At 37.5% G+C, this 21,366-nt stretch overlaps 1 protein-coding gene across 2 annotated transcripts in view; it reads left to right on the forward strand.

Annotated features, from left to right (window-relative positions):
- Positions 1-456: 456 nt before the first annotated feature.
- The window catches only part of LOC129762827 (sodium-independent sulfate anion transporter-like), a 42,424-nt gene continuing 21,514 nt past the window's right edge, over positions 457-21,366 (forward strand). The window contains exon 1 of one of the 2 annotated variants that reach the window (XM_055761376.1): positions 457-788. In XM_055761376.1, the coding sequence (XP_055617351.1) occupies positions 784-788 (5 nt within the window). In that variant the 5' untranslated portion in view covers positions 457-783. Of the gene's footprint in view, positions 789-11,527; positions 11,667-21,366 lie in introns of those variants that run through there. The other variant, XM_055761375.1, reaches the window with a different exon arrangement.

Below are 21,366 nucleotides of genomic sequence, written 5' to 3' on the forward strand. Positions count from 1 at the left end.
AGATCTGCAGGATTGTTCCATTAAAATGTGTCACCGTGTCCGCAATAATTCACCCATATTTGTTAAACATTCCTCTCATCTTATCGCTAGCAATAGTCTCCTGCGCATTGGGCCTATCTGGTCTATTGCTATTCGCTGATATAAACTAAGCTATTTGGTCGTACAAGCGCATGTAAATCAATCCACGTTTATAGCAAACTGACGATACTTCCCACCGATCTTTCTCCTCTTTCCACAGGTATGTAAATACGCTGCAACAGTGTAAAGTACGATAGCACTTCGGAGCAATAAAACTCGGCGCGAAAACAAAGTGTGCGTCAATTGAGCTCACTGAGAGAGTGAGTGCGTATCGTGCAGAGGTAACTCATGAGCTACACGGGTGCACGGATTGTGCGAGAAAATGTGCGCAAAGGTTCGCCCGCACAGCTGTGACGATTAAATACGAGTGGCACGCATGTGGTCCGGTAGTGTTTTTGTAAGAACTGATTAAAATTTGTGACCGGCAGCCGGCGACTTTTCAGTCATCTGTCAACTCGCTCGGTGGGTGGATCTTACCGGAGAAGATCTAGTCGTTGTGGTTTGCTAAGCTACGAGGAGTTCCGGGTGGACAATTGCCAAGAAGTTGATATTTCGTCAGTGAAGGATCCAAAGAGATTGGACGAAAACATTGAGGATAATTTATTTTCATCCGTCCAGAAGTTCAGAAGACATCAGTGATCGGTGAAAGTCGGAACATTAACACGAATTGGTTATCGTGTAACCGAGCAACACAAAAACTGCAGAATGTCGTAAGTTTCAAACAAAAATTGTTATTATTAAACTTTGTACGCTGCAAAGAAAACGGTTCAGACTACTTTCGGTGCGTCGCCAAACTTCTATTTTTCCCACCTGTTCACAAACCTTCGTGTGCTATGGTAAATCCGACTTATGAATGTAAAAATAGTTGGAAAACCGTGAGAATGAATGAGTATGCAGTTGGAATGCAACCAGGAGACCAACTAGTGCACGTGCGCGAATGGTTTATTTTGCAATATAGCGGATTTGCGCAGGTGTGTCTCATCTGTGATACGTAAAGATGAATATGTTCAGCTAGACATTAGGGCGCCCAGTGTGAGGATCGATTATGCGATTTTGCACTAGGAAGTTCGACACCAAAACATTATAAATTTACAATGTTTCACGAAAAAAATCGAAACGTGCCAACGTTGAACATTTTTCTTGTGAAGATAATTGGCCTTGTAATAGATAATACGTACTGGGCAAAAAATAGAACAAGTAGATTGATAGCGGATAATCTGCCCAATATAGTACTCAACAATCAAGGTACTGATAGGCGCATTGTTTGGTATTGACGTGCAGGGACATTCCAGTTCGAAATCAATACCCGGTTATTAGTGATACTGTCTTAGAAATGTTTTATGGTTTTACTGCATTTCTTGGCGCAGAACCACAAAGAACTTTAATCATTGCTCGTACATTTACCGCTGATACGCTAAATTAGGTATCACAAAGTCGTTGCACCGGGAAAAACCGCTCTGTTTTTGACTGCAATTTTAACCCTTTTACGGGCAGTGGCAACTATATTGGCACCAACGATTTTATTTTTTTTTCTCTTCTTTAACAATAAATTCCCACTTCTAGCCTTATGTGGCAACTAGTTCTGATATCTAGCAACATGCTTGATTTTTTTGAGCGCGAAAAAATCAAAAACTATTAATTTTCGTTTTAACAACTCCCAGTTCAGAGCATCAAAAGCAAATTTCCTGAAAAGTCATTGAAAACAGTCTTTTTGTTGGAGTTTCAATACATATGAAATTTTTAGGACCTGCTGAGTCTGATCATGAGTTCCATTAGTTGTTTTTGTTGAAATTAACATCAAAAATACAATTATAAAAAACATTTTTACCATCAAGTAAAACATCATTGCTCGCTAGACGGGCGATGACAACTATATTGCCACCAAATTTCCCAATTTTTTTAATTGTTTTGCGTATTAAAAAACAGGAAGTGGGTTATATCTATGGTATAACCGCAAGGGTGACGTAGGACTATCGTTGATTTAGAGATCTTTTGTTTGAATTTGAATCTAAATCAATTCTGAATGAATGAATAAATGAATATTTGGGACCCTTCGAAAACAAGAGCGTTACGCTGGAGGCTCAAGGTTTTATGCATCCAATATTGGATACAAAAAACCTTGTTCTGAAGAATAATCTTCAGATGCTTTCCTGCTAACTGCACTTGATTGACAAATCACAAAACCAAATGTATGTGGTCGCAATATTATATGGATAGAAAACATTAAAATAAACTCGCTTGAATAATATTTTCAATTCCAAGGGGAACTGGCAGATTATTTTTCAGCAACGATCACTTCTTTCCAGGTTTCTTCTCGATAACCAGCAAACGAAAAAGTTGCGCGTGTGTGTGTGTGTGTGGCGGCTGCTCCGATGTCTTCCCGGGGAACCGTTCTTCGATGCTGATACTCTCTCGGTCACCTTCTCTTCTCCTTCTGATCGATCGGCTTTTCTGCGCTCCCTCACAGTTAAAACAAACTGATTGCATTTCAGGTCAGGTCAGGCCAGGTAATGAATCCATCGATCCCTCGCCATTCAGCTCATTCAGTAACGTTGTTGTCTTGTCGATGTCCTCACGAAAAATGAATGGGTTTGACCACCAGAATATCACTTAAGTATGCTTTTCGTGCGTGATTGAATCGAGAGAAGGTGTGGTTTACGATGGCAATTTGAAAGGCAAACTAGAGGGAAATGAATTCTCTGAGTATGAAAATTTCGGCGACTGAGCAATAATCGATTGAAAATTATATAATTTTCGCGATACGAAACATTTTCCGTTGCGCGCATACAATATTGGATACGAAAATATCCTACTGATGGGGAAGAATAATCTTCAGAAGCTTTCCAGCTAATTACACTTGATTGAAAAATTACAAAATCAAATGTATTTGGTCGCTGTGTTATATGGTTAGAAAACATTAAAGTAAACTCTTTCGCATGAATGTATTTTTCAATTCCCAGGGAACTGGCAGATTAATTTTCAGCAACGATTAGATTTTTCCAGATTTTCCTTGATACTCGAAGCCCTCCAGTGGTTAATGCTAATTCGATAACCACCTGTTAATAGCACTTGATTGAAAAATATTTGGTCGCTGTGGTTAGAAAACATTAAAATAAACTCTTTTGCATGAATGTATTTTTCAATCCCCGGGGAACTGGCAGATTATTTTTCAGCAACGACTAGATCTTTCCGGAATTTTCTCGATGCTGTATGGCATCCAAACGAAAATACTCCTTTCAGTTTGACCTGCAAAAAAACTTTTCTGAACTCTAATCCATCAAATTTGGAGCCGTGAAAAGGGCCGTTGATTATTTGCCAAGCTAATATAGCACGCTCTCTTCGGATACGATGGGCCAGCTGGATGTTCTCGGGCATGATGTGACGCGTTTTGCATGGATAGCACACAAATTGGTATCTTCGAATAGGCCTCCTGCAGCGTCATAAACGCGGAACTTTGGAAGCGCAAGTCGGTTTTGAAGTCCTGAGTAATTCCACGACAAAATGCTGCAAAGGTAGCTTGCGGATCAGCAATTCGGACGACTTCTGATAGCGACGAATTTCACGCAAAGTTCCCGGTCGATAGCGATGTGGCTTCTTCACCTATCCTGTGGCTGGTGCGCTTATCCGAGCTGGTTTCGTGTGTCTTACCACCGAAAGACTAACTAGCTGTCTGCTTGGTCCCAAACAAACCCGTCCTCACGGTGCGAGAGTAGAGTAAGAAATGAACGAAAGCAAAGGAAGCGTCATTTTATAAACCATAAAAGTATAGAAAGTAATGATCTTATATACCTATTGATTTCAATAGCCTGTTTTGAAAGCAATTTTAAGGCTATTGAAACAAGTTTTTGGATGAAAAAGTAACAAGTATATAACGCGTAGACATTTTATCTTTCGATTGAAGTGTTTATCATACCATTTCGTTCAGTTGTTTAAGAGCTATTAACGCTCAAAATCTCGGTCTCCGGCGTAACGCTATCGTTTTCGAAACTTTTATTTTACACCCCGTTATACAAATTAAAGACGTAGTCCTACGTCAAAAATGTTTTGTGTATTTTAGCATGTAAACATGTCATTGCATTGTAGTTTGCGTTGATTACATACCTTTTTCTTACTGGTTAAAGGAAGTACTAACGTTGAACTAACATTGCTGGGATTGCCAGGATCTTACAATGAACTAAGATTGTTGGGTATTCATCTACAGTGCAGTGATTTACAACGAACAACTAATATTTGTTCATATTATATCAATAATAATATGTTTGGTTACAAATGTCTCAATGTGCTAAGAACGACTGTTTGATTTTTCGAAACTGGATGACAAGGAAGACATGTTTCAAGAAAACATTTTTATTCAGATATAACGCCACCAACAAAGTAAAAATATTCTCAAACAAACTTAAACTAACAAGTTTTTCATTCGTCCAATTTCCTGCCTCATGCAACAACGTCATCAGAGTTCTAAGTGACCATGGCTGCTACTCTAAGCTCATCAACAGTTTCGAGGTGGCGAATATGTTTGTAAATTCGTCGAACTATGGTACATCCAAAGGTTCCCATTTGGATGAGGTCAGGCTGATAAGCTGGCCAATCATATGATCAATTTTGTTACTTGAGAACCATTCCATCATCTCACGACTAATATTAATTCTTGCAAGTTATCTTACTTATTTGAAGGACATCGATGGCTGTTCATTCGACAACGTGAATGGTAGATCAGGAAACCCGGGTGCTTTCAATGTCCCACACTATCACGCTTCTGCTACCAATGCTCCATTTTGAAAAAAATATTGTGGTTCATTCCGGATCAAATTATGGTATGTCTTCGTTGAGAAAATTCCTATATTCCTACATTTGCCAAATTCCAATAAAAATAAGAAGAAACGAAGGACAAAAGTAACAATACTTTGTGAAGACGAATTCACCTTTCAAATTAAAACATGAAGCCCGTGGAATCCTGCTGCTATAAAAAATATTGATCCGTAAATATTATCGGCAATAGTGAATGGAACTTCTATATATTCAAATACATATAAGATCGAAGAATAGATTACTCAATTTCTCCTCGAATATACTAAGCACAAATAATACCCCCCATCCCCGCCAATTATCCCCGAAAGCGGGTTCACTGATCGATAGCGGCATTCGTCAACAAATGAGATTAGATCTCGTTCGGTCCGGCTTCAGAAAAGAAATGGAATTAGGAGAGAAGTGTTTAAGCGAATGAGCGAGCGCATGTTTCCGTTGATTTCCAATCACAGCTAAATGGATTTCCGAGCAGGCGCCAGCTTGTCTACATATTTGTCTGATCTAAGTAGCCTGTTTTAAAAGCTATTTTTAAGCTATTGAAGCATGTTTTCGGGTCAATAATTTATAATCATATCGCGTAGATATTTTATCTTTCGAATGAAGTGGATATCATACCATTTCGTTCAGCCGGCAAAGAGGTATTAACGCTCAAAATCTTGTTGTTCCGGCGTAAAGCTCTCGTTTTTAAAACTTAGACCCCAGCATAGAAATAAAAAACGTAGCCCTACGTCAGAAAAATGTTAACTAAAATTTTATCTCAATGAATAGAAACTGCATTTTTCCATACCAATAATTATATATGTACGGTGCTATTTAGTCCGTTTAGCCTACGAGGCATAGTGAAAATTAACTTAACTTTGACATAATCAACTTTTACGTTTAATTTTAATCATATCTCATTTGATTTCATGTCGATCTCTGATTTCAGCTCATTTGTAAAGGCATACATAAAAACGTAATTATCGCTCTAGGTGACATTATATGTGTGGAATTTCTAAGCTATTTACAACACTCTGATAGTCAGGGAAAGGCTAAGATGAGTACAACAACAATTAGATGTACAGACAGCAGCAATCAGTATTGTCAATTCCATTGTCATTACGCGATGGCTACTTGTGTTATCAAGCGACATTTTGATGATAAAATATATATGTCGCGCTAAACCTTAATCCCTTTTGATTGCCAGGATTGATGCGATAACGCGATCCATCGTTCGTTGTTATCGTGGGTGAACATGGCGCCAATTATCGATGTATCTCCGATAGGGTTTCTGAATGACATAATAAATTTGCTATTTTGTTAAACATAATCATTGACCCTATTATTGACCTTTTGATCCGTCTATTACTCCCTTGCACTATCGGTTTTGGAGATAGATAGTACACAGATTGATGAGCTGCATCTTGCTAGTTCAGATGAAATGTAAAAATATTTTCTTCGCAATTCGCTTCCTAAAATTGAGTCATTACAGGTGATAGGATTTTTTTTAGAGATGTACATCATAACGAGTATAAAAGGATTTCTGTTCAAATAGAAGAAGGAACAATAAAAATGATTGTTCAGAGAAGTAGAATTGTTCGAAATATAAGGTGTAGTAAAGAAATCTTTTACCTCGCTAAAACAGAGCGCATGGGAGGACCCAAACTGTTCTGCGAGTCCTTCATATTCGGAATCAATAGAGGACTCACTGAAAAGTATGGGTCCCCCTACGCTCAGTTCCAGTATGGCAAAAAGTAAGTTTCGTTTTCTTAGATTACAAATTGATAATCAAAAGTTGACCGATAAAAAGTTGTAATAGAACGGACATTGCAAACAACAAAAAAGGAATGACGGGGATGTTGTTGATTCCCTAGAAAAGTATTTCAATCGCTGTCTGGATTTAGTTTTGACGTAGGGTTACGTCTTTCGGGAACATATTGGGTTACAAATTTAAAATCGAAAATCGAGCACATCGTGAAAATTGTCCAATTTCAAACGCTTATTGCTTAGACATTTTTTCTAGCAAATAAAATTTAAATTTGCAAATTAAATATTGATTGCTTCGTGAAATTTCCGATCGTGTATTGTGAAAAATTTAGTACATGTGTAGGTGTAAAATTATATATGGTAGCAGTTGTGTTAAAAATTAATTGATATATAATTTTATTTCAATTTTCATAAATAAAAACCAAGGTGTGTTCCCGCTCGAGAACGGGTCGTTCGGTTAAGCTGCCTATTTTGTTGTGTTCATTTCCACCCAAGGAAATTTCATACGGCGAGAAAAATTGGAAAAGTGAAGAAATATTCGAAAATGTGTTTTCCCATATGTATATAGTATCCAATCAAAATTCGCATTGAGTTGAATAAACACTCAGAAAGTAAAACTAATAAAAGAAAATTACCTTTTCCAATTCAAATTTGTTTTCTCTATATTGAAGTATTATGTTTTTACTGATGATAAAACTTGATAATTGTGTTCGGTATTGGTAATTATTTTATATTACATTGGTGAGTTTTTTTTCTTCATTTCATCCATACATAACACAGGAGGCATCTCGTCTATGGTCACAGAGGGCGGTTTTCATCATATCTCATTCTACTTCGGTCTCTTCTATCTGATACGCACCATCTAATGACTAATTACCATGCTTCTGTCATCATCGCTCGGTTGTAAACACTGGTGGAGTGAATAAACAATACCCAACAACCAACCAAAATGCCAAATCATTATCAAAGAGTTTAATGATGTAATTCTTCAAACATATCCAAAATCAACAGATAGTCTAACCGAATCCTACGTCAACTATGCGGTCGTGTCTCGGGCACAACCCCCTATAATTTTTTTTGTTATTAATTGTTTTATTCCTAAATCGGAACAAAAAATACAATTAGTTCAAATATGAGAATAAATAAAAAAATATACTTAATCCATGCGTGATTTTTTCCACCTCCTAAAACACAAGTGAAAAAAATGCACGAGAATTCGCTCTGTTAACACTGACGTGATAATGTAGTGTAAGCCAGAATAATCAATCCCATCTGTATAATAACCTTGCCCCAACGACGATCAACTTTGTGTTGGTTTGTTTATTTTGTTTTATGTTTCTGTATGATATGGTTATCGGTTTAAAGTACCCTTAGGGCGAGATGGAAAATGAAAGGTGGAAGATTTTTTAAATCTGTGACGCCACAGATTTTGTTTATGTATGTTACTTTTCTTATAATAACCCACTACATATGAAAAGTGTTGTTATTAAAAGTAAAAATAAGCAAATGAAATGAACGATCTATTTTTTTCCCTAAATCAATGCTAGCGTTCAAAATCATAGGGTCCCGACATTCTAACAGAAACTGAAATTCCAATATTTTTGAAGTGTTCTAAACTTAATTTCAATTCAATTTTACTTCTCGTTACATCGACCAAAAACGTTAACGAACAAAGTCAGAGTCACACAATCTTTTGTTCCTTTGACGGATAAACATTTGACAGAGCATGGGAAAAAGGTTGCAAGTTATTTCATGTAAAATGAACTTGAAAAATAAATTTAATTGACTCCGTATAACTTAGATTGAGACAAAAAGTTTTCCGCTTGCGTCTTAGTTTTAGACGACTGAAGTTTTCAGCACCCTAATTGTGAAAAAGTAATTACAATTGCTGAAAAAAGTCAAACTTCAATGAAGTTGCTCTAGACTCCAAACATAGTAGACATTAGAATACTATTTCTGAAATCAAAGAAAAAATTAAACATTTTAGTTCGTGATATGTTCTGATTTTTTCCATAATGCGAAAAATATGAATTGGAAATTTGTAATTAGCTTTTGTATATCCTCTTTCAACGTTATTCGATGACACATTCAATTTTGTACCATTTGGGTAACTGACTGGTATGCCTGGTATGTGAACTTCCTATCTTCCTGGCTACTAACACAATCAAAATTTAACACAACCAAAACCCGTGAATCTTCCTACCTTCTATTCTTCATCTCGCCCTTAGGGCATCCATATACTAATACACAGCATTTCACAGCGTCAAACATGTCACTCGCGAGAACTGCCAAACTCTCAACCTGGTGTAAATCAAGGCGCTTGACATACTGACAGGTGGGTCAAAATGTGAAAACCACTCTACAGCCATGAATTTACAGGATGACCTTAACACGCTTTTAAAATAAAAAATAATGAATGAAAATTTACTTTTCTGTTTTGAATATGTATTCTATGCAATACAGTATTACGTAATATTGAACTGGAATTGTATCTGATGATGATTTTATATTATAATGGCGAGTTTTTGTAAATGTTGTGTGTTGCCAAATGGTTAAGAGAGCGTCGTGTTTTAAGTAATCGAATAACCTAAGAATCTCCATTCAAATTTTAGGATTGCAAAACTGCCTTCTGCCGCAAATTTGACGATTGTTTCGAGTTAAATATGATTAGCGAATGGGTGCACCTTGTTCCATAGATCTGGCTTGAGCTCACCGAGTAGATTGATAGTTTGGCATTGGCAGTTAAATTTGCAACACATCTTGACTCGCGAATCATATTCTCTTGGCCGGGCCTGGTTTAAAGTTCCTTAATGTAATGTCGATAGTAGTTCAATTAAAGAAATAGTGTCTATAGTGTCTATATTAAGAGAGTGATCAAGTTTAGATGGAAAGAAGGAAAGAAGGAAAAAAAACACTAATCGTGAGCTTTATGAGATTGAGAAAAAGTGTAATAGTGTCATTCATGTTTGCTCCGCGGGATTTTTAAAATCGGATATAAACACGAGGCATCTACAAAAAGTAAGAACGCATTTTTCCTGTCTGTGAAACACAAACCAGGTGTCGATTTTACCCCGAATGGACTCGAAATTTCAAATCAATGTTTTCGAGAATTGATAGGCAATAATACCATCTACTGTCTCACAAACTACATTGAACAATGATCTACGATGAATTAAGCTCATAAAAGTATCGAATTTTCCGACTCAAACACCTAAATTCCTCGAGCGAAATTTTACATGAACTATCTTATGTTTGCTGCCCGGTTCTGTTTTGTTGTTTAATTTGACAGCAAAGCGACTTCCGCAGATGTGAGGTACCTCGTAAGAAATGACAAGTGTGTACAGGTGAAATCGGAAGATTTTCAAAAAACTGCTACTAACGGGGTTTCGGTTTTATCCTGATTTCCCCTACTCACTACTCTTTGTTTTCACGTGTAGTGTATTCGGCAAGCATTCGAAATCTTTCATTTTTTCCTGCATGTTCTGTTTTTAGGTATTCATTTCACCCCCCTATATTCCGGCTAGATGTAGTTTCTTTCTCAGGTTACCCGAGGATAATCTCTGTCGCATGTGACACATTGGATTTTCGGATTTTCGTTTCGTCTAGTGGTTTGCGACTTCATAATCACATAACTTACCCCATCATCTTCCTCTTTTTGACTTTTTGACAGGGCTCCAATTGGTCAGGTTTAAACTTTTCAGTTCATTCGCCTCTAGATAACTTACCTCAGTGAATCCTGATTCTCACTTCTCCCTTGTATGATAATCGCAACGAGACCACGCTATAGCTTTCTTGCACAATGAGAATAGTTTGCTATTTCAAAGCGTCATTTAATGTGTTTTGTGCAATTTCGCTGGTTCTAGTCTGTCACGGAGAGCAACTACGAGTGCAAGCTCAAGCTGGATATGTACGTTTCATCGTACTACCTAATGTCTTAAAAAGTTACGTTTTGGTCAGATCTAGCTAGCTGTTGTTAGAACAAGATAGTGATGTCATAGTCATCCCAAAAGAACTGAATCCACCAAATTGTCCCTCGTTCCGACAAACAGAGAAGTTTTTGGCGATGGTGGAGCACAACTGGAAATGAGGGTAAGTATAAACATCTCGGTTAGATGGGAAATATTTGAAATAGGCGAAATAGGCGTCCAATGGACCATGCAGAGTTCAAGTCACAGTATCCTAAAATCACTGTACATATAATTTTATTGCTATTGCCGGAATTTATTCATATGTTGGCATTATCAACCTGTGGCGACTTGATTGTTTTAAATATTTAATGCGACATTGTAGAACAGATCGCACAAATGGATGTGGCATTTACACCTCCGCAAAATGCGTCGATCTGTGTATTTTGGTACCCAAATGAACTGCAATTTGCTGCATGTCGCCCAATTTTTGAAAGGGAAGCAACATCCAATAGAATCTCATAGCAAAAAGTATCAGAGTGAATAATCTGTACATCTCATTTCGCGCAATTTTTGGCAATGAATTAACCTTTCTTTTGTTGAACGACGCTACCTGTATGTCTGCACTTTTTTCTAAAGGGAAAAGAACCCCGTTCAAAGATTCTCATCTCCCAAACCTATTATTATCGTGTCTAGGTTTTAAGCACATGTGGGTTTTCCAAGTTGGCGGTCTCCCAAAATCCGAAGTATCAAAAATGTACTTTCGTTACGCTCGTGATGTCGCCATTCACCGTTAGGGATCGATTTTCGACCAATTCAATTGGATGCGTCTCATGATAGGAGGTGTTTGCGATGTGATGACAAAGCTGCATCCACCAGCGGTAAACGCTTCGGGAACAATTGGTCTCCCGCGGATCAAACCCTTCAGCTTCTCGCGACCGTTCTTCGTCTTAAACAGGGGAGGTCCGTGCTGTATTGGTGAAAGTTTCCGAACTGATCGACCAACTTCTCGGTTGCATCGGGTTTAGTTGGATGCACTCGATGAACGGTGGCGGAAGTGATTTACTGTTTAACCCGCGTATCTGAACACATCGCAAGTATGGATCTGAAGATCCCTCGGATCGAAGTAAGGTGAGACGCAGCGAAGTAATGTGCTTCCCACGCGCGGACGACGTATAATCGTTTGTGTATTATCAGTGTGCAAATATATACATGAGCACCAGTGGGAGGCGTAATCAGGAAATGCTGAACATAAACCTAGCCCTCCAATTACCAGCTGTCCGTAGGTCCGCTAGGGTTTTGTCACGTTTGTCTGCGCATCATGCAAGTGACAGAATTCCTGCTTATGTAATACACAAACCGTCATACCTTCAGTGAATGATCCAGGGCATGTTTGATGTAACCCGTCCGGACGGGTTTATGCTAGTCCTCGCTGGACCTTTCTCAAGAATAACAACACCCAACACTCATCGCTCCAATTCGCCAATGAGTTTATGGTCCCAATTATGGATGATCGTAAAATCTTATCTAAATTGATGCTGCAACGGATCATGAAGTCACGGAAAGTGAATGAAGAAGTTCCCAGTGCGAAAGATAAGCACGGAAACAAATAACAGGTTTACCGAGCGTTGTGGATTTTTGGCAACACACACACTTTTGTTGTCAAGAAGCACGTTTTCGACACTTGCTGCGGGTTGTTTTGCAAAATATTCCGCGAAAGTGACCGGTTTACAGCTGACGTGACAAGCTGACGCGTTGTTGTTATCCGGGTTATCAATGTGTAAATATTATCAATCAAATTGATGTAAATCAACTGCGCAGATTAAGGAAGAAGGTGTTGTCATAAGCAGGTTATCCTTTGCGATGTTTCCGTTGTCATAAATGACTCACTAGTTATGGCGCATCCTACTCAGGCGCATGGTGCGATGTCCGCGCAAGCATGTTTTATAAAAATAGCTCCTAAACCTCGCCATTCAGTTTTTCGTCTGGCACAAATCCTAACGTTTCGTCAACGAAAATCAAGTTCATGAACAGCGTTCGGTGATGTCGGGAAAAACAAAGATATTGTGATTAAAAGCCATTAGAACAGAAAAAAACTATGTGATTTGAAGAACTTCCTTTCGTTGACCATCGTCGAGAATTTAGTTAAAGTAGTTCACGGATTGCATTTCCTATACTGCTATAAATCAAATGCGAACTATTTCCTCGATATGTTGTAAACAATTGAAAACCTTGTCTGATATTCCTAATCCCAAAGCAATCTCTCAAACATTTGTACGCGGATTAAGTTACACGGAAGCTCTCAAATGGTACTTGTAATTACCAGATGCCCACCCACTATGCTCGATATCTTTAGGGTTCTCAATACCGTTACGAACCATTTGTAATTCCTGAACTAAACGCTTTCGTGATTTCCAACCAATTTGACATTGAATTGGCTTGTTTTGTAAAGTATTCTGTTTCGTGTTTAATACACTTTGTATGAGTTCGAACCACCACCACCAATTTTCACGATGTGCACGATTTTCGATTTTCAATTTGTACCCCAATATGTTCCCGAAAGACGTAATCCTACGTCAAAACGGAATTACCCAGAGTGGAACGGAATCACCCGTCAACAAATCGGCGGAGAGTGTGGAAAAATATCTCCTCGACAGGACTCCAATCAACGAAGCCTGTTGTACCTATTTGTTAACGAAAAAGTGGAACACAGAAGGCTGATGAACGTCATGCAACGCACTGACGGAGCCAATTGCCTGTATTGTAATGCAGCGGTAGAAACGATTGCTTACAAATACAGCGAATGCCCACGTGTAGTAGCGGCGTGGACTTTTGTACAAAACAAATTAAAAACGATACTCGGCGGGTGGCAAAACCCATCTTTTGAGGATGCAAGGCGACCAATACTACTTAAGGTGGCCGTACACTGTTTGCCCGGAGGTCAAATATTTGATATTTTTCGACAGATAAGGTTTGATTTGATATTTGTACAAACACTATTTTGTTTGCCACTCTTCAATTTTAAACAGTAGTAAACAATATCAAACACCGAACATGGAAAAAAATCAACTGAAATATCCAAGGTAACCTAACCATGTACCGACAGGTTCGAAGAACAGACTGAAAAAATATTTTAGGCATCCAATAATTGAATATTTGCTTGTCGTGTTTTGTGTAGAATATATTTGATCAGTACACGTTGACCAAATTTTATCTGTCAAAAAGAGTCAAATATTTGGCTTCGGTCAAACAGTGTATGAGCACCCTTAATACCGAACATACTACACGAAAAAAGTTCTTGAAAACAGTAATAACCTACATTGAATTTGTAAATAGTATTGATAGCAACGTTGATGCAAATGCGTTGAAATTTTTGTTAAGTTTAAATGAATAACATTCTTTCACAATGAATGCGATGTATGTAAAAAAAACTATGAAATAAACAAAATTTTGACAACTTAAAAAAATTAAAAGGAAATTTTTTGAATGTATTACTGCTTTCTTTCTGACGACATGAACCATTGTCTAGGCAAATCATTTTTTGACGTAGAACTACGTATTTCATAAAGGATGCCAAATCAGAAAACAGGTCACGATTTTATGAAATAAAGTTAACGTTAATAACTATTTTTGCCGCGAACGGATTTTGGCGATTTATATACCAAACGAATCGGAAATTCCCTAAGATTTGTTTAATATGCTGTACATTACAATCCCGTAGTCTGTATATGGTTTAAATTGATGAAAATTGGAAGCATTCACATTTCCTCATACATTTGTTCTGTCCATTTGTGTGCTCTCCGAACAGAGCTGTCAATAACGAGCAACTTATCGACGAGCAACGAAGGGGAAATCGTAAGATGTAAAGTGATCAAAGGAAAAGAAGAAGAACGAAGGTGAATATTTGCCTAGAGTATAAACAGTTGATCTCGCTGAGTCAAACTTTCATTCATCGTGAGGAAATCGACTGAACAACATCGTTGCTGGGCTAGCTGGACGGCGAGGGATCAAATGCCTTTCTCAAAGGCAATGGGGGTGGAGGAGTAATATGATGGATAAAGTAAAGTTTTCCAAGGGCCTTTTCGAAGGTTAGAGATGAATGAACTGAAGAAGTTTAAAGTCTCAAGCAAGGAAGGAAGGCAAACTTTCAGTATCGTTCTGTATTCAATTGCATTAAGGTGAAGGTGGAAGCTAGCCACAAATGGCTGCCACAATGGCGCTCATTTCTTTCATCTCCCTCCCTCACCCTTCGCCCGAAAATCAATAATTTTGCGAAACAGTGTGGAGAAAATGATCATTTTCGCACACTTCCCATGAAGTAATATCACCCAAACTCTAATCGATTACTCACAAGATATTAAATTTTCATCTGCTGTCGCACTGTATAGTGAACAACGTCGGGAAGCTCGAGCAAGTGCTCTGAAAGTTAAATTTTCATTTTTCAATCTTTGACAATGGTTTTGTTTGTATTGGTGAAAGCATCGTTATTTTTTCGACACTGATGCCAGACAACATCATCGAAACATCTATCAAAACCACTCAATAAAATGTTATTCCTGAGTCATAGCGTTTTATATCATGAAAATCAATAGAATAAAATTGTGTTGATATCAATACAATCATTATTTTTACGTTTAACGTTTTACGATTTTTACGTTTACGTTTTACGATAATTCCTTCATATTTTCCTTCGTTGGTCGTATTGTTTTAACATATTCACGTTGGAGAGCCTTAACTCTTCTCTTCGTTGGCCGAGACATTTTGATTGAATGTAGTACTTTTCCGTTTATTGTTTTTGAAAGCATAGGCAGCCGTGGCAGTGTTCCGAGCTCTGCAATACAATTTTCTTACCCAATGTTGAAGTTGCTAAAACTTACATTATAGACCCATTAAACGTAAAAATAATGATTGTATTGATATCAACACTGTTTTATTCTATTGATTTTCATGACATGAAAGGCTATGACTCAGGAATAACATTTTATTGAGTGGTTTTGATAGCTGTTTCGATGATGTTGTCTGGCATCAGTGTCGAAAAAATAACGATGCTTTCACCAATACAAAGAAAACCATTGCCGAAGATTGAAAAATGAAAATTTAACTTTCAGAGCACTTGCTCGAGTTTTCCGACGTTTTTCACTATACAGTGCGACAGCAGATGAAAATTTAATATCTTGTGAGTAATCGATTAGATTTTGGTTGATATTACTTCATGGGAAGTGTGCGAAAACGATCATTTTCTTCACATAGTTTCGCGCAATTATTGATTTTCGGGCGAGGGGTGAGGGACGGAGGTGAAAGAAATGAGCGCCATTGTGCTTCCACCTTCATCTTAAGGTTCTGCGCTACACAATTGTGTGGGGAATCATCAAGCTAGGCAATCAGCTCACCAAGAAAATAAATGTTCTGGAATTTTGTCAGTGATTTGGTTTCGCATGACGGTAGGAAAACTCTCTCCACAAAGGATGATAGCTAAGCCGTACATAAAAATAGTTCATTTTCGCTACGCTGAAACCCCATTTGTATCTGCTCCCGTGTGCATTGGCCCTGTAACGATGCAACAAACACCTATTTTTTTATGTTATGATTGCCGATTGTTCTGTGTTGCAAATTATGCAGTCGTAATGATAAATATAAACAAGAAGGGAAGATAGCGGGAGGGAAATAATGAATCTCTGCTGAGGCAAATATTCAGCCTTTTTCCAAGCAGTTAACATTGTCTGTTTTCTGTAATCAATGCATTGAATTGAAGCTATGGTGAAGCAGGTGTTAAGGTTGTGCTCCAAAAAATTATTTGGGGAATACCAAGTTATTCAATAAGTTATATTAAGTTATTAATTTATTTGGGCTCGTGTGTCAGTCGCAAAATTATTTTCAACTAGGATTGCATTTGCGCTAATTTTGATCATAATGAAGCAGTGCTACTTTTTTCAAGGTTGTTGAGATTAACAGATAGAGTTTATTTCGTTTATTTAGTCACCAAGTGAGTAAATGTCGTTCTGGAATTTGGTATGTGATTTGGTTTCGTTTGCCAGTAGCAAAACTTTCTCCACTAAGGATGACAGCTGCGCTTATCTCGAGCAAAGCAATTATCATCAAATGATTCTACAATGAAAAAAAAAACACATTCCAGAGCGATCAAACTGGTAGTTATGGTTATGGAATGGTTATTTCAAAATTTTCGTTGCATTATAAAATAATATCCGCAGTTGTAAACAAGCGACTTGAATTAAAGCACAGCCTAGTTCTACGTCAACAATGCGGTCGTGCCTTGAACACAACCTCCTCTAATATTTTTAATTTTTTGAATGCTGGTGGAACTGATAAGTCTTGAAAGCATTATAGAATTCCTATTGGCGATCTCGCACAATACTTAGGATACCAATTGCTTCGGATGACTTACACGATTTTCTTGGTTGTGCGAATCTCTAAGAGAAATTCATTATATCAGCGCTTCGCAGTAATAAGAAATAGTATTGCTAAAATTGAAAGTAAGTTGATCGATGTACTTGATAATATTCGCTGAAAGCCATATCGACACGTAATTTCGAAATATCTCAACAATACCAAAAGCACTTCAACTACGAAACGTTTTGACTAAAGTTACGGCCAAAAATGGCACACATTGTAATGAAATCATCAGATGACCTGAAACCACTTAAGTTTTTCTCCATTACTGTTTTTTATCGGCGCATCCAAAATTATTTTTTAGCAAATGTTTTGGCATCCTAATTTATTACATTAAATAAGCTTAAAAATGACAGAAAATGTACTATTCTCTTATACTGGCATAGCATTTGTATAATATACTTGCTGACCCGGCAAACTTCGTCCCACCCAAAATTTATTTGTTGTTATCAATACCTCCATAAACATTCACGTTATCTTATTTACGATCATGGGTCCAATCGCAGAACTGTTCATTGATTCATCTTCTAATTGGCCTTTACAATTTACTTTTAATATAAATTTTCTAGGACTTCTACCAAAACTTGTTATTATAATATCAGATTATTTTCAGACACAATTCTCGTTCAGCGATTTTTCAATCACTTGCAAATGTTTCTCCGTTACATGGAATAAATGTTTTATACAGAAAATATGATAGAATGAGGACAGTGCTAAATCAGACAATTCCTTTCTCGAGTTTTGTTCTTATCAACACATTCGGCGATCCATTTTTATTTATATAGATAGAAGACGATATAGGAGTGCGTTTCATCACAATCAAATCCATTCCCACTTTCGAACGAAGATCAATTTCGTTACCGCAAACATAAAATGGACTAACAACGCTTGTCAATATGTAATTGTGGAACACATGCGAATTGAATTTTTCGAGTTTTCCCATTCTCCTTCAGAGTTTTCCGAAAATTTTCAAATTTTATGTTTGGTTGAAATGTGTGCATTATTTTTATGGGACCCACTCTCCTCTCCAGAGGAGGAAGGGATGTCATACCATCATAGAAACATTTCTCGTACCTAAAAACCCTCCCATCTCAAATTTGGTTCCATTTGCTCGATCAGTTCTCGAGTTATGCAGAAATTTGTGTTTCATTTCTATGGCAGCCCCCCTTAGAAAGGTGGAGGAGTGTGCTGTTTCTTGTCCCCTAAAACCTTCACATGCCAAATTTGGTTCCGTTTGCTTTGATAAGTTCTTGAATTATGCAGAAATGTATGCTTCATTTGTATCATTTATACTCATTCGCCGTTTTTTTTAGGCGATTCGCCAGAATGACCTTGGCTCTCACATAAACGTCAGATCATAGTTAAGTCACAGCACCCCACCACGACTGCCAAATAAGCAGCGACTCGCAAATAAACCATGCCCCGCAAATGAGTCACAGCTCTCAAAAAAATCGCGGCTCTTGACAAATAAGAAGCGGGTCTCAAATGACCAGAGGCAGTGTTGGAAAAAATCATCTTCGCTAAAATCAAATGCACATATTTTCGGGCTAGGTTGCATCGAAAACCTATATATTCCAAACGAAAATTAAAATGACAGATCCAGGAAACCATTGAATATGAGCAAATGAACTTTTGTACTTCAATATGTTTTGATGTTTATTTTTCGACCCAGTGTTATTTTCATCTTGATTATCGGAAACGTCAGAACTGAATTTCATTTCAGCAAAGTTAACTGTTGTTAACTTCTAACCTGAGGCTGCTGTGTGCGGTTGGGTTTTGCAGTTGCCGGATGCCGTAATCGGAAATACCTTATGAAATTCCCGACGTCGCAAATGACTTGACGGTAGCTAATGGCGGGTTTACACTAGAGAGATCTATAGCTATAGATGGACTTATTCACGTGAAAATAGGTGTAAACGGGTGAGAATAAATATGATACACTTATTCGAGGTATATATAACTTGAATAAATTCTGCATATGTAAACGCTTGTGAATTTCTCACTGGTGAGAAATCACTAAAGTTGGATGCAGTTCTACTTCAGGTGAATAAATTCACCGAAAATATGAATATATTCATTATAGAAGTTCACGCTAGTGTAAACGGTTGATGCGATTTCTATAAATCTCATCATATTTCTTCACATGAATATATCACTAGTCTAAACCCACCCTAAAACCACTCGTTGTATCCATTCTGCATATGCCGTTGCTACCGTCTCGCCAAATAAAATTTATTTCGAACTTAAATTCACTGCCAGAACGAATATCGTTTCGGATGTGATGAATATCAATTTGTAGCTTTTGATATCCAAAGCAGGTGTATGACACGATTATCGCTATCTCACTCTACCTACCGTCACCGCCTATCTCACTATCCCTCTGCTATAAAAATTCATCATCGACATCACGATATGTCAGATGGTGGTAAATTGGTAATTCGCGATAACGTCGACGTCTGGTGGCGACTTCAAGTTTGAGTCATAATTTGGGTCCCAAAATCGTTAGTGTAATCTCTACCAGATTAGAAGACACGAAGCCGGTTTTCAAATTTTAAAATTTGAATGAAAATTTTCACATTATGTTATTTAATTATTAGAAACACGTATTTCTGACTTTCATTCAACCATATGGTCATACAATTCCAACATTGTTGCTGATTTTTTTTCTTTATAATATAAAGTTGTCTTCATAAACAATTTTCGTATGAGACTTTTTCCCCACCTGCAAACAAAAATGTTTTAAATTTAAACAGAATACTAATTTGATATGGGAAAGCTAATTTTCATTCATAATTTTAATTTTGAAAACGTTCACTCCGACTGAAAATCAGCTGTTCTTTGACGCTCCCCTAAACTAGTAAACGAAGCTCACTGCCGTCAACGCGGATCGCTGTTTTGAAGAAAACAAATACTTCTAACGTGTGAGATGTTGGCATCAAAAACATGGCGAAGTTATGAACCCCACTCAATGTCGCATTCATTCATTATAGCAAATTTGCTCATGCAACAGCGATATGAACAAAATGAACTCGTTTGTTATTGTCATCAATATAATGAGGGCAGTGTGTTTCAAGCTAAAATAAAAAGTCATTTACACTGGAACAAAATCAAATTCGTTTCTCGTGAATATTTGTTGATATTCTAAGACACTGACCAGAGGTTATCAAAACATATGGGTTTGAGAGCCACTTCAGCTTTCGAATAAACCGTGACTCTCGAATAATGGCTCTCGAACGAACCATTGGTCTAAAATAAGCCGTGGCTCTCAAATAAACCACTTTTTTTGAAAAATAAATCTTAAATAAGACGTGATTCTAAAAAAACATATCACTCAAACAAACGGTGGATGTTAATCAACCATGGCTCTCAAATGAATCATGGATCTGTAATAAGCTGCGGCTCTCAAAGAAATCAAGTCCCTTAGCAAGCGTCGGTTTTCCACGGATTACAATAGAGCTGCATCTCTGCAAAAAATCAAGACTATTGACAAATAGGCTGCGGCTCTCAAATAAGTCGTGATTCTCAAATAATCTACGGCTCTCCAACGAACCACGGCTCGTAAATAAGTCGTGGCTCTCAAATAAGACATGGCTTTCAGATGAGCAGTATCTCTCACATAAATAGTGGCTCTCGAATCAGCCACGGCTCTCAATTAAACCACTACATCTGAATAAGTCGTGGCTTTAAAATAAGCCGCGACTATCTAATATTTTACCGTTTATAGCTTCACAAAAATGTGGGGAACACTCAGGAATTTAATCTCAAATTTCGACATTTTCTGTCCAATATGCTCCGCAAACTCAGACTTGAATTCGAAAATTCGTCATGGTTTTGTCATCCATCCACGTTGCAAGACGATTTGGTGAGCAGCTGCTCATTTTTTTAGGACATTATCAAGCAATGACCGCAGGATTACGTTATGCTATTTGTGGTATATTGATTTTCATTTTTTATGACCGTACCGTTTATTTTTTATGATGTACCGTTTAATTTGACTGGTGGGTATTGTCTGTTCACTCCACCAGTGGTACAATTTTTACAAGGATCACAGATGGACGGTGATTAGTCGTTGGATGGTGAGATCACGATAAAATATACCGAAGTGGAATGAGATATGCTGAAAACTGTTATCTGTACCTCTAGATGAGATGGCTCCTGCGTTCTATATGGATAAAATGATGAAAAGGTATATATGCAGGGCGAATGAAAAGATTGTCCATTGTCATTTACGCTACAAACCGTCAGAACACGAAGCTAAACGTGTTAACGAGAAATTTGATCGGACTAACAACATCTACTATGATCTCACGGCAAAACATATGGTCGGTGTTTAGTCAGACCGTGCTCAGAGTTTTAAGCTGTGTAGTTTTAGTAGCTTTCAATCATTCTCCCCAATTCTACAGCTTTTAGTTACTCTTTAACA

The sequence above is a fragment of the Toxorhynchites rutilus genome, chromosome 1 (genome assembly GCF_029784135.1).
Source record: "Toxorhynchites rutilus septentrionalis strain SRP chromosome 1, ASM2978413v1, whole genome shotgun sequence".
NCBI classification, from domain to species: domain Eukaryota; kingdom Metazoa; phylum Arthropoda; class Insecta; order Diptera; family Culicidae; genus Toxorhynchites; species Toxorhynchites rutilus.